The sequence below is a fragment of the Passer domesticus genome, chromosome 13 (assembly GCF_036417665.1).
Source record: "Passer domesticus isolate bPasDom1 chromosome 13, bPasDom1.hap1, whole genome shotgun sequence".
NCBI classification, from domain to species: Eukaryota; Metazoa; Chordata; class Aves; order Passeriformes; family Passeridae; genus Passer; species Passer domesticus.
The window spans coordinates 4,439,552-4,453,694 of NC_087486.1; the positions used below are offsets into that span (position 1 = coordinate 4,439,552).

General features: G+C 47.0%; 2 protein-coding genes across 2 annotated transcripts in view; both read left to right on the forward strand.

Moving 5' to 3' along the window:
• The first annotated feature begins 170 nt into the window (after window positions 1-170).
• SOX30 (SRY-box transcription factor 30) lies at window positions 171-7,739 on the forward strand. The gene is made up of 5 exons (XM_064387849.1): window positions 171-947; window positions 2,099-2,338; window positions 3,591-3,764; window positions 4,896-5,373; window positions 7,303-7,739. Exons 1-5 carry the CDS (start codon window positions 341-343, stop codon window positions 7,670-7,672), a joined length of 1,869 nt encoding a protein of 622 aa, XP_064243919.1. The 5' UTR covers window positions 171-340; the 3' UTR covers window positions 7,673-7,739.
• A 4,535-nt stretch (window positions 7,740-12,274) lies between these two features.
• ADAM19 (ADAM metallopeptidase domain 19) overlaps window positions 12,275-14,143 on the forward strand; it is a 32,329-nt gene continuing 30,460 nt past the window's right edge. The window contains exons 1-2 of the mRNA XM_064387623.1: window positions 12,275-12,409; window positions 12,791-12,870. Coding sequence (XP_064243693.1) covers window positions 12,349-12,409; window positions 12,791-12,870 — 141 coding nt within the window. The 5' untranslated portion in view covers window positions 12,275-12,348. The remainder of the gene's footprint in view (window positions 12,410-12,790; window positions 12,871-14,143) is intronic.

Below are 14,143 nucleotides of genomic sequence, written 5' to 3' on the forward strand. Positions count from 1 at the left end.
CGCTCGCTGGTGCCGGCGGAGGGCGGGCGGAGCCGGCGGGCGGAGCGCGGGGCGGCTCCGGCAACGGCGCCCATGGCGGCTGCGGGGCGCGGCGCCGGGGCCGGGCACCCGTGCGCTCCGCTCCGAGCGCGCCGAGCAACGAGCACGGCATGGGCGGTCGGGGCGGCCGCACCGGTGGGCGCGGGGCGGGGGGACAGCGCGAACGAGCCGGCGGGGCTGGGGCTCGGTGCGCGGGGCCCCGCGGTTGGTGCGGGATGCGGGTTCGGTGCGCGCCGGCGGCGCGGGGCCGCGGGGAGCGTTGGCGCAACGGTGGCGGCGGCCGAGGAGCGGCGGCGGAGCGATGGAGCGCAGGGTCAGGCACTGCCGCTTCCGCGCCCGGGCGAGCCCCGCCTCGCCCCCCAGGCACAGGGAGGTCATGGGCCCCCTCGGAGGGCTGCGCGTCCAAGTGCAGGAGCACCCGAGCCGGCCCGGGCACAGCGAGGGAGCGGCGAAGAAGAGCAGGTGCATCTCGGCTCCGGCGGCGGTTGAGAAAGAGGCCCGGAGTGCTGTCAGGAGAGACAGGGACCATGAAAGGGGCAGCGGTGATCGCCAGAACGAGGAGAAGGTCCTGGAGCAAACTGGGAATAAGTCCTGGAGAAGAGCTGCCGTCCAAACGGAGCGACCCAGCGTGACCTATGATTCCCGCCCAGTGAAGGTGGAGAAGAGCGATGCCCCAGCTGGATCCCTGTGCGAGCTTGGGAACCCTCCGCAAGATCAGAATATCCCGGTCTTGTTTCAGCCCTTACCTCCCAGGTCCCACGTCCAGCTCCAAGGCCCGCTTTCCTCGCAGCTGGTGCATGTGACTCCAGTGCCGGTAAAACAAGTGCCAGTTCAATTGCAGCCTCTACTGCAGCGGCCAAAGATCGAAACAAAAAACGTTCCCCTTACAGTCCTGCCCTCGGATTCAGGTATTATGGTCAGAGAGCTTGCAGGGTGACTGGTTTTGAGGCAGGAGAACACAAATGGAAAGGTCATGTTAGAAAACCATCTCTTTGCATAAACTGGATTTAGCAAAACTCTTGCACAGCATAAGACACAAAAGCATGGGAGCACAGAGATCTGTGGTGGTTTGTTACAATCAAGGCAGTTTTGTCACGTTCCTCCTGCCTGCATGAAACCCCTTAGGACAGCATTCAGAATTACACTGAGTTGTGATTGCAGTTTTAAGGTCAGGAATCTGCTTGATTTTTAAAGCTATAAAGTAGTCATATATCTCTCTGCAAAGTTCTGGACCTGTTAAATGAAGAGCATTTTGAAACATCTATATTAGAAGTTTTTTTTTAATATCTAGACATTCAAAATTAATTAAGGTCTTAAAGACTTTTTCCTTTTATCAGTGATGTGAAAGAGTTAATTTTTAAAACTTTTCCAGGAGGAAATTGCTTGCTCAGGGATCAGTTTTAAGGGCCTGTGGATTCATCATATTGCCAGCTCAATTTAAATGCAGCCTGTGTTTACAAAGAGCCAAAGCCAGGTATCACGTAACAATCATTTGGGAACACATGTTCCTCCAACAAAATGAGTGCCCAAATCCAAAAAAAAAACCAAACAAAACCATATATATTTATATCTCAAAAAAGCCCAACTCAACAAAACACAAGCGGAAACCCAAAACAGCAGCTGTGGTTGAGAAGGCAGGGAGTGCACAGGTGTGGGACTAAGCAGCCTCCCCATCCTTAGTGCTAGTCCTGCATCCTTAGGGTTTGGTTACTTAGTTCTGGTGGTGATAATAAATTTACGGTGGTGTGGTCTGTGCCATGCAACAATTAGTTTATAATTTCATAAGAAAACAAGCCAACTGAAATCCAAACTAGTGTGTTAGCAGTCCCTGCTTATATACTTTTTTTAAAAATTATATGTAACAAAAGCCAGGTAACTGATTCCTTGTGCAGTGACTCAGCCAAGGGCAGTGCAGGATTTTGTAGGAGCTGCTCTCCAGATGTGCACTGAGTTTCATCTGTTCCACAGCTCTGCTGATTACCAAACACCCTGTGGGTGTGACACTGAGTGTGAGCTGCTGTGATGGAAGGTGATGATCTTTCCTTGCCTTGTTGCACAGGGATGCCAGACACTCCATTCAGCAAGACCAAGAGTGGCCGTGTGAAGCGTCCCATGAACGCGTTCATGGTGTGGGCCAGGATCCACAGGGCTGCTGTGGCCAAAGCCAACCCGGGGGCCAACAACGCCGAGATCAGCGTTCAGCTCGGCCTGGAGTGGAGCAAACTCACTGAGGAGCAGAAGCAGCCCTATTACGAGGAAGCTAACAAAATAAAACTGAAGCACAGGGAGGAATTTCCTGGTAAACATCTTAGTTATTTACCTGAATGATTTAGAAGTGCGGGGCTTTTTTGGAAAATTGATCTCTTGCATTATGGCAATTAATAGAGATAGAAAAAAAGTACAGGTATTTCAAGCACACAATCCTTCTGGGTGCTTGAAATGATGAATTTTTTAAAGCATCCAAAATGCTGGTGCTTAGAACACTGCAGCTATAGCAGCTTTTTTGAATGCTTTAATAGTCTAATGGCCAGAGAGTGAGTTTGTGTGGCCTGCTGCATCAGTTTCCTTGCTCCAGAAACAGCTGCCCAGGTGGCCTGTGGTGACACATGTGTCCATTTCTTAAAAGCAGGAAAGGGAAATGTCACAGGAAGCACAAACAGCATTGTATTCTGTGGGATTCTTCAACATGTAGACTTGAGGTTCCCACATAATGGTGTGGAAAATGTTTCACAGCATTTGTCAAGTATTAAAATTTGTACTCTTAACAATTTAATTTATCCAGAAGATAACAGAATGTAAAACACTTTAAAAAAGCTGTTGAGATACCAGGTGTTGTGATCCTTTCTCTCTCTGTTGTCATAATGCTGCTTGTTCATGATCCTGTCTAATCTTTGTAAACAAAGAAAAGAGCATCACTCTCCCTCTCTCCTTGCATCTTTCAAAAAAAAGTAAAAAAAACTGTTTCTTTAAAGTTGCATTAAGAATTAATCTGTCTAAGAAACCAAGTAGCTCAGTGTAAATTCATAATATGTTCTTGTGACTGTTAGTGTTTGGTTAATGTTGTCAGGCAAAGGCAAACCTGTTCTTCCACAATCTGTCCAGGGTTCCCAGTGGATCATATTTTCTGTTATGTCTTGTAACCTGCAGATATATGTGAGACTTAACGGGTTAAGGAAACCATGAGGAAAGACCACATTTGAGTAGCCGTGGTTTTCCTCCACACTGCCCACAGTACAGTATCATGTTCTCCTTAATGTGGTTTCCTCAGCTGGGCCACATCACTCCCCAGTGTTTAGTATTTTTTTGTCTCACAAGCAGCTACTACTTGGTAACTTCTAAACAATACCCAAATATTTCTGTTTCATTTCCATCTCCAGTAAAATTCCCCATTTCTAGCTCACAAAAATAAGTGGAGCATTGCCATTGCCTCAAGGAGCAGTTTTGGATTTGTCTTATCAGATCCTTCAGAATTACAGATAACATCGCTTTAGATAAATAATTAAACCATCCAAAATATTGGATGTCTGCATCTTTTCTTTCATCTCTGACAGGTTGGGTTTATCAGCCAAACAAAAAGAAGTGTTCTTCACCACCTGGCTCTGCTGCATTTTCGGGCACTTCCCAGAGTTCCATCGCTACAAATCCAGCTGGCACCCTTTCCTTCTCAACACCTACTTACTCTTTTGTCAACACCAGTGTTAAGAACAGTATTGGACGTCCAGTCTGTGAGTTTTCAGTAGTGAATTATTTTAAAAATTCAGAATTTACCTGTTCCAGTAGTGACAAGGCAAGGGGGAATGGCTTCAAATTGAAAGAGAGTCGGTTTAGATTAGATACTGGGAAAAAACTTTGCTGTGAGTGTGGTGAGGCCCTGGCACAGGTTGCCCAGAGAAGGTGTGATTATTTACCAACACTTCTTTGTACTTAAGATGCTAAGCTACAGCTGCTTCTTTCCCTCGTTTGGTCTCCACCTTACAGATACCCTGGAAGGATCCTTCTTTTTTACAAAAAGTCCACACTGGCAGTGAAATAGTGCGAGAGCCCCAGACCAGTGCAAGAGCTGATCTGCATATTCCTCAGAGAAAGAGCTCTGGCTCTGTCAGTGCAGGGACAGTGGATTTCAACTGAGCAAATAGCTCAGATCCAGGCAATGGCATTTTCCTCTTTAAGCATCCTGGAAAGGGCTGCTTTCTTTGCAATGAGACAAGAAAACGAAATGCCTAATTATTCTGTGTGGTAATACTTGGAGATGCCAAAACAAAAGAATGCTAAGCTTTGTTCTTATGAAGTTCTGAGTTAGTGATGTCTGAAAATTGCTGTGCAATGTGTTTTGAAATCTTTCCCTGTAAAGGCAGTCCTGTTGATGAGGTGTGATTTGAAAGTGTACATTGAAGTTTGTGCTCTGCAAAACATTTCAAAGTAAAAGTGTTTAGTGGGTACATTCATTGATGAAATAAGGAAACATATTGGGGATTAGGGTGTTTTAGGCTCCTCAGCACACAGAATTGTTACAAATTTGGCTCACTTCACATCAGTAGACTTGTGAGGTCTTCTGAGCTGAAGGCACACTCCATCCCATTGGTGGGGCCTTACTAGGACAAGACAGAGCCTCACCAGAGCAATGGACCAACATCAGCCACTTCCTTCCTCCCGTGGGTTTCTGTGCATGAAGCTTTGCTGTGTGGGCTCCAAAGCCATCTCTCAGAATGGTGCCTCATTAGGTGTATGACATGAGTTGCTGGGAAATTTCAGGGGGAATTATTCTGTGTGTACCCAGAAATGCTGTGGTTTGCTATGATGCTGTTTATCAGAACTCTCTGTTCCTGTCTGATAAGTATCTGTTTTATTTCCTGAAGGTGAGTCTCCCGCCATCCGTCTGCCGGCTTCTTCCATCCAGCACGCTGTGCCCATGACCCTTTTCCAGACCACGGCTGCAAGCACCACATCAGTGGCTGTTGCAGTTCCAACCCTGCCCCTGCACCCTGTAGTTTCATCACAGCACTTTGCTGAACCTGCTCAGACAGAAGCTTTTGTATCACCTGGGCTCAATTTCTCCCTGAAGAGACCTGCACCCGTTTTCGCTGAGAGCTTCAGCAACAGAAACCCGAGTAACATCAGCAGCACTAGTGGCAGGTTTTCTGTCTCTAGCACTGAGATCCCAGGGATTTCTGTTTTTCCTAGAGGCATAGCTCTTCCCCAGGCTACCCCTTTTATTCCCTCACCTGCCTACGTGTCTGCTCCCATTGGACAACCAGCCAGTTTGTTTGGAGGAGCTCCTCAGTTTCCATTTTGCCACCCTTCCTTTATACCTGGGCCTCGCTGTTTCCCCTCAAGGTAATGAAACCATTTCAATACCAGTAAGAAAAAATGCTGAAAGGCAGAGAATCTTTTCACTTGCAGACAGCAGGTGGAGCATTCAGAGGGAAAGGAGCTCTGACCTTCCTGTAGCTGCTGTGTGCTGGGACCCCCTGGCCTCAGCCTGCTCGTAATACATGCCCAGTTACTGAAGGCTCCATAGAACTGCTGCAGTAATTGGCACTCCCAAGGCCATGGAAAACAGAAGTATCTTCTTTCCACTTTATGGGTCTAAGTGCAGTTGATTTCAGCAGAAGAGCATTAGGTAGAGATAATGTAAATATAGTTTGAAAGTGGTCAGATAGAATTGGTGGGTGTGTCCTGGAGGTGTCTCCTGGGCACACTGAGAGTGCCATAAGTGCTAATATTTCTGAAACCCAGCCTGGTGGGAAGTGTCTGCAGAATTCCTTTATAAGTAGTAATTCCCAGTTCTTCCTTTTCAGTCAATCAGAGTTCCCCTAATCAAAGAATTTCCAGGCTAACACATGTGGTGTCCTGTGGGTGTTTGTGGGCTGAGCATGCACAGGAAGCAGCAGTGCCCTGGTGCAGGTGGCAGCTCAAACACCAGGCATCTGTTGCTTATTCTTTACAGGGCATCATTTTGCTTTCATAACTGAGCAATAGCAAACCTAACAAATTATTACAATTTTTAGACTTAAATTTTGCCTGTTCATGCACTGTTGTTCTCACTAGCAGCAGGAACCAGTATGTTCCTGTGGCAATAAGACCACCTGGTCTTTAATTAGGGCTAATGATGACCCATCAAACTCAGAAGAACTTCATGAGCTGACAAGTGCAATACAAGACATTTCTATTTTTGAGGTCCTTTAAGGAAACACAGAACACATATTCCCAAAATTGCTAAAAATGATCTTTGCTCAGCCCTTGGTGAATGAAATGAGATGGTTTTGTGAGGCCTCTGAGAGAGAAGAGTTCTTGTAGCATAAAAGACTGTTCTGATTTCACACATTAATGGACTTCTGAAGTCCATTAATGCCATCTGAATGCCAGCTTTGCAAATGCCAGGGTCTTTCTAATACAGTGATTTATAAGTTCTCTGTCCTATAAACTAATTTCTTGCATACAAGAGTCATGATTTCTGAACTGAAAGTGCAGATGTATGCATTAAAAATTTAAATATTAGATTGGAATGATGATTAGTCCCCTTGAAACCTCAAGAGCTATTGTATCAATGTCTTTACAATGCCTGCACTGTGGAGCTCTATTACTTCTTCACATATTTTTGTTTTGTTCAATTAACAATGTAGTTAATTTCTCTAAAACACTGTAAATTACAATCCCTGTGTCTTTCTGCATCAGAATAAAAATTCAGGTGTCTGCCACTAGAGGAATGCAGTTCCATTTGACATAGTAACTTCCTGCAATTTACCATGTGTTTACTTTTAAAAAATGTATTACTGTGCATTCTTTAAATATTAACATTGATAAGCACATATTGGGCACAAGGAATTCCTGTTCTGTTTGCTAACAGTGTAACAGATGTAAGATCTCACTAAAAATTACAAATAAGAGCATTTTACCCCAGGTCTGTCACAAAATTTGGCATACAGAAATTACACAAACTGACTTTTGATGATTTTTAAAATTAATCTGAGTATGTTGGTTAACTCATTGTATGCTGGTTTATCTATGATTTTATTTGATTGATAAATACAGTGGGGTTTATGTTTGTTCTCAGAGCAACCTTGTGTGTGCATGAGGTTGAAGAGATGCTTATGCACAGAAATGGAATCTGAGCTACTCTTGTCCTGGCTCTAGTGCTGAAACTAGGTGTGGTTTTAAATTTGTATGTTTTAAAGAACAGGATAAGCTGAGTAGCACAGACCATCAGTGTCCTTGTGCAGCCCTGCATTTCTGAAAGCCAACCTTGACTCTCTTCCCTTGCAGCACATTCCCACTCAGAGCTCCCTTTGGCTACGGGAATTTCTCCAGCTCAGTGCCTCAGTGCTTTGGCTTTTATGAGGAGAGGAACCAGAGGCAGGAGGTGATATTTTCCACTCTGGATGAAGACTATCGTTTCAGGGCATACTCAGAAGAGAGGCTGTGTGAGAACCAGCGTGTCTGTGGGAGCCCTGAGGTGGTGTCCTGCCAGAGCACCTGCAGCGAGGAGCGAGTGCTGAGCCCCCTGCCACAGCTGGACGTGGAGGTGGTAGAGGAGGTTCTGCCATCCCCCCCATCTACTCCCTCCAGCACTTACATTGTCAATGTAACTGACAGTGATGAGGAAGAGGAAGTAAAGTTTTTTCAAGTATTGTAATTTTTAAAACTTATTATAATCCAAAGAGATACTATAGAATGGGAAATAAATGTTTTCCTCAACACAACTTTTTCAGTCAGCGTGTTCAATGGGAAACCCAGGTAGCTTTAGTAAGTTGCTGAGGTCCTCATCTTTTGAAGGGTCTGATGAGCTGTTTGTGTAAGGGGAAAGTCTTATAAATAGCACAAAATGCCTGTTCATTTCTAAATTCTCACTGAAAGCTGATATGGCCTGCAGGAATGCATGTGGCCAAATGTACAAATCCCTCCAGAAGTATGTTTTGGGGTATAAAACAGCTGTTTGTGAGATTATTCTCCAGATCTAACTTCCCTCTTCTCCCATCTTTCTTTTTATACCCTGTGGAGTAGCATATCAGACATATTTCAATGCATCAGAATCTAGAATGGTACAATGTTGTGATTTATTCTACCAAGGCCAGAGAAAGGGAAGACTGGTTTAACATATCCTGGATTTACTAATGGGAAACTACTTGTGAGGGTGATCCCTTCTTCCCTCCCAGCTAGAGCTGATGTCCTGGAGTGGTTGTGAGGGATCTGTGTCTGCAGGTCTGTGTCACTGCAGCCAGCCCTCAGCTGAGCTCTCTTGAAGGCTCTTCTCTCTTGTCTACACCAGAAGTGAAAATTACACAAACAACCCACTCAAACCTGGCTTCCTCTGCATCATCCCTCAGCATGTCTGGCAGCTCTGCAGCCGGGAAAATGCGATAGAAGAGTTTTTTAGTTCCCATTTCTAGGTGATTTGCAGCTCACCCGCAAATCTTCCCGTAATGCAGATTCCTGAAGTGCCAAGTATCTGTGCTGTTACTTCTCCTCCTGAAATGTGGGAAGTGGCTGGTGTTGGCAGGGCCAGTGCCTTGGTGGCTGTGTGCCCTCCTGAAAGTCTTCATGGCAGTGCAGAGGGCAATTGGGACATAAAAGGGACATGTTCTACTCTCTTATAATTATTTTCTTCCTTACTGTTCACCTTAATCTAAACTAAAAGCCACCTTGCTTCCTTCTCAGCTTGAAAAACAGATGAAGATTTTCTGTACAAAGTTTGTTTTCCTCCTGCTACTGTAAAAGTCTAAAGACACTGCTTCCCAGTACATCACAAAGACAAGTTTCTTCTTCTAAATTACTGGACAGTTTTATGGAGTGGATGTTATTAAAAACCCTTGTGCTGTTGTGCCTGTTTCCCTTTTCTTATTAGAATTAACAATTTCAGTATAGGCACTGTTGTGTTGGAGAAGGTTGCAGGGAGCACAGAGAGGATTATAAGTGTTTCACATGTGGAAATAGAGTTAAAAGATGTGTCTGCAAATATAATCATCTTCAAGTTCACTTGCCTGTTGGAATGAAGCAAAAGTCATAGCAGAAAGTGGTAGCAGTGACCCACCCTTTAAAAGAAGCACAGGGAGTGCTTTGATACCCTTCTGCTATCAGCACATCAGGACAAGCCCTTGTCTAGCTCCTGATCATCTTACAGCACTTCTCCCTCTTTGGCAGGACAGCTGCTCCAGGGCCCTTCCAAATATTCCTGCTGTCCTACATGGGTGGGGGAAAAGCAGAGCTGAACAGAATATTCTGGGTCAGCTGAAGCTGCTCTCAACTGTCAAGACACTGGATAAAGGAGTTAATTCTTGAATCTCCAGTTTCATTCACTGATTCACAGCCTCCTTCCTTTGATCATTTCAAATGATCTGAACTAGAAGAATGTTCTGTTAAATGGGAGATTTCACATTCCACTCGAGTCAGCCAAAGTTGTAACATTTCTCTCATCAGTGAGAGTGTGTGTAGTGCAGAGGTTAGGCAGGACAGTCCTCTCCCTTCTCCCTTCTCCTGCTAAGGTTTGATTCTGGGTAAAGTTTTCTTCAGTGTCAGCAGGAGTCTTCTCAGAGCACTTTGTTCCACAGCCTTTCCTAATAGAGTTCACATGAAATATTACTGAGCTGTGGTACATGTCTCTGTCATTCTCTGCTCAAGTCTGGTTCTTGAACAGGCATTTTCCTCTCCCTGGGTCCATTTCTAAGTGCCTAATTCCTGATTTACTATGAACATAAAGGGACAATCCTCATCTTTTGCACTCCAGCTATCAACAATAGCATTAAATCATCTTGAAAATTTGTCAAGCAAGTGCAGCACCCCCTCTGCAAAAGCTCTGTCATCAGCTTTGCCCTGGGGAGGCTGGAACACCTCACCCTTGCTCTGGCTGCTGCATGGAGGTTGCTGCTCCATGCCTTGGCCACGGGGATGTAACAGATGAGGGAACAAAGCAGATTTGAAATTCCCAGCTGATACTCCTAATCAGACAGTTTGGATCCTGGAGGAAATGAGTCTGAGCCTGTGTAATTCTTAGATAACCAGGAGTCTGACCTTGTTCTGTGAAATCCAGCAAGATTTAGGGGAAGAGCTTTTGAAGAGGTGGGCACAGGCAGGATCTGACTCACCCTGTGCCAGAAACTGCATTACAGCACCTGGGCACTGTTAATAAGGCTAAAATACCCTGAATTTTTCTATACAAAAATGTCTCAGTAATGTAAATAATATATTTTTTATATATATATACACATATATATATATGTACATATGCATATATGTATATATATACATATATAAACCTAAACCTATATATAACCACTGCACAGTCTGTCATTATATTTTTATACAGGGAGTTTCTGGTGGTTTTAAAGTGAGATATCCGTTCTCATATTACCAAGATCCAAAGGTAAAAATATCACTATATAACAAATGCAAATATTACACATATTTTATTTTTATGACACTTGACCGCTGAAAACAATCATAACCAGATAGTTGTTGGCCTATGTATTTTAATAATCTTAATATAAGGCTCATTTTATTCCATTTTGTGTTTTTTTGAGCTGATGTTCTTTTAGAGAAATATATAGCTAAATTTGTGTCTAAATTTGGCTTGCATTTTTACTTATTTATAATATAGACATGCACAATAGTGGCATTGTTTTCTTCTATATTACAGGCAGCTATAAATAAGTAGGGGAATTCACAGGAAAAAAAAAATCAAGATTTCCCTTCAGGATATTCCATATGATTAGAGAAGAGCTGAAATTTTCCCCCTGCATTTTTTGCTCTTTGAAACAAGAGGATTTACTTGTGCCATGAAAATTCATGACCTCTCTATGGGTCAGCTAAAATGTCACTTATAGCCCTCTCACCCTGATTATTCCCTCTAGGTGTCCCTACCGTGCCTGACTTTCCTCTGCCAGGGTGATACCAGGAATAATCTGACCTTCACAGGATCAGAGAGATTCAGTTTGTGCAGTGCTGGGGGACAAAGGGGACATATGTGAGATATAAACCAAAATGGTACCTGCAAAAGGGAACAACCTTTCCTTTGGGCAGCCCTGGCAGGAGCCTGCACAAACCTTCAGTATAAAAGATATTAAAGTTTTCAATAGCATAAATAATACTCTGGACAAGAGACAAAATCATTACTGTTATCTGGCAAACCTTGATTTTGAAGGGAGTATTCACTTCCTACCAGCCTGATTTACTTATACACTCTACCCTTAACCTCTCCACATGCAAATTGTCCCCATTTCTCATTTCCCTGGTGGTTCACCTACACAGACAATTGAAGCACAGAGATGAATAGAATGGAAAATGCAGATCAATGTCTGTCTGAAGAGTGTGGTTAAGAGGTAATGGCTCTTCCTGCCACTCGGAGCTGACCCCATAAAAATCGGTGTCAGCCAAGCCTGGCAGCTTTGAGCGGGCTGCAGCTGAGCTGGCTGTCACTCCCTGCCACAGGAAAGGCAGTCTGTGGGCTCAGCGTGTGCAAGGAGCTCCTACAGCACCATGGAGTCCCCCGGTGTTTGCAGCTGGTACCTCGGCGTGGCCCCACTGGCTTGGGCTCTCCTGTCCTGCTGTGACCCCGACCCCACGGGCTGATTCAGCAGTCCTGCACCCCCCAGGTGCTCAGCTCCCTGAAGGGCAGGGATCCAGCAAAGAGGTGATGTGTGGACTTCAAGCCTTGGCTCAGCCCTGAAGGATGCAGGAGAAGACAGGGATGCTCCTTCGGGAGCCTCATGGCAGGATATATCCTCGTGGATATCCCTGAAGGGCAGCACTGGGAATACGAGCTCTGGATGTTCCCAAGTCCTTCCTCAAGCCTGGCCCTCCCATCGACCATAAAGGGGAGAGAGACAGAGAACATCCTTTTGCTTCTGCCCTTTTATACAGGCACATAAAACTCTATCCTGTATCCTTTCCAGTATCCAAGAGTAATGTATTTCTCAGAAATTTAGGATGTCTCTGGAACCACGGAATCAGCTATGATAAGATTGCACATAAATACAGCAAACAAATAAATAAACAGCTCTTCCTTCCCCCAGCTCTCCCCTTTTTCCTAGCTTTGGAAGCACAATGGATTTCCGCGCTGGCGAAGGCGCTGGATGGGAGGTTTTGCAGAGGGAGCCCCAGAGAGTGCTCGGGTTTCCCCCTGCCCCGGAGCGGGCACAGAGCCCGGCGGGGCAGAGCCGCTGGACCACCGGGAGTATCCCGGGATGTGCGGAGGGGAGAGCAAGAGAGGAGGGGGCTGCGGGGCGGACGGAGCCCGGAGCGGTGGGAGGGGACAGGCGGCGCCGGGCGGGTTTATAGGGCGGCGGCGGCGGCCGAGAGCGGTCCCTGCCCGGAGCCATGCGGGGCCGGGGGCTGCTCTGCGGCATCGCCCTCTCGCTGCTGCTGCGGCCGCCGCCCCGTGAGTGCGGGGTGCCCCTCCCGAGTGCGGGGTGCCCCTTCCGAGTGCGGGATACCCCTTCCGAGTGCGGGGTGCCCGGCCCGGAGCTGTGCGGCAGCCCCGCGCCAGCGCTCCGGCTGCGGGAGCGCCCGGGGAGGGAGGCTGGGAGGCTGGGAGGCTGGATGGATGGATGGATGGATGGATGGATGGATGGATGGATGGATGGATGGATGGATGGATGGATGGATGGATGGATGGATGGATGGATGGGTGAGTGGGTGGGCTGGGGCATCCTCCTGCTTTTCCTACAACCAGCGCAGAGCTCTCTCTCCTCTCCCGCCCCGGCTCCGTGCTGCCGGACCCCCGGGCCGGGATGCTGAGCCGCTCCCCTTGTCTCCGCAGCCGCGGCCGCCGAGGAGCGGCCCCAGCCCGAGGTGGTGGTGCCGCGCTGGGCAGCCCCGGGTGGCCCCGGCAGCCCCAAGGTAGGTCCAGCTCTTGGTCTCTGTTTTGTTCGCGGACCTGCCTTTGGGGGGCAGGGGGGTGTCGCGGTGGCGCAGCACCTGGCGAGGCGTGGCTGGGCTTTGCTAAGCCGTGGGGATGAGCAAGGAGCTGCCATGGCTCCTGCAGATCGCAGGAAAGGCTGAGCGAGCTGGCTGGTGCGTCTGGGAACTGCATTCAGCCTGCCTTCCGCCGTGCCTTAAAGGCTCGGTCTGTGTCTGTGAAAGGGGAGCGGGGCCGTGCATTTAGGTGGCATTTAGGGAACGGCTGGATAGAAGGATCTGCTGTAGGAGAAGATAAGCCCAGAAAGCCATCTGTGTCCTGGACTGCACCAAAATAAGTGTGACCAGCAGGTCAAGGGAGAGGATGTGACCCTGTGCTCTGGTCAGGTGAGACCCCACCTGCCGTGTCTGGGATCCCCAGCACAGGAATGATATCGACCTGTTGGAGCCAGGCCAGGGCTGGGCAGTGAAGATGCTCCAAGGGCTGTAACATCTCTCCTATGAAGACAGACTGAGAGAGTTTGGGGTTGTTCATCCTGGAGAACTCTCTGGAAAGCCCTTGTAGCATCTTTCAGTACCTAAGAGAGCTACAAGAGAGCTGGAGAGGGACTTTTTACAAGGGTGTGGATTGACAGAACAAGGAAGAATGGTTTTAAGCTGAAAAAGGGCTGGTTTAGATTAGATATTTGACAGAAATTTTTGACTGTGAGGTGACAAGGCACTGGGAGAGGTTGCCCAGAGAAACTGTGGATGCACCATCCCTGGATGTGAGCAAGGCCAGGCTGGATGGGGCTTGGAGCCATCTTTCCTAGTGGAAGGTGTTCCAGCCCGATGGCATGGGGGTGGAACAAGAGGATCTTTAAGATCCCTTCCAGCCCAAACCATTCTCTGGTTCTGTGAATCCCAGCTGTGAGGGTGCTTCACTAGGTAAGAAAAGCCAGCCAGCAGCTCAGGTGGGTTTGGCTGTGCCTCAGACACTGTGTGTTACTGCAGCTCTCACCCCTGCTGCTGTTCCATGGGTGGATGAAGGGATATCTCAGCAGCCTCCAGACTCTGACAATCGCTGAGGTCCAGATAACACAACACAGTTGTGTTATCTGTTATCCAACACAAAACACAGTTCCCTTTCCCAGGCTTGGTGTTGCTGCAATCAAGAAGTAATTGCAGTTGTGAGATTGACAGAAAGAGGAAAGTCCACAGGGTGTTTTTTACATTGTGAACCAAAAAAAAAAAGGGAAGCTCAGCATTATGGAGA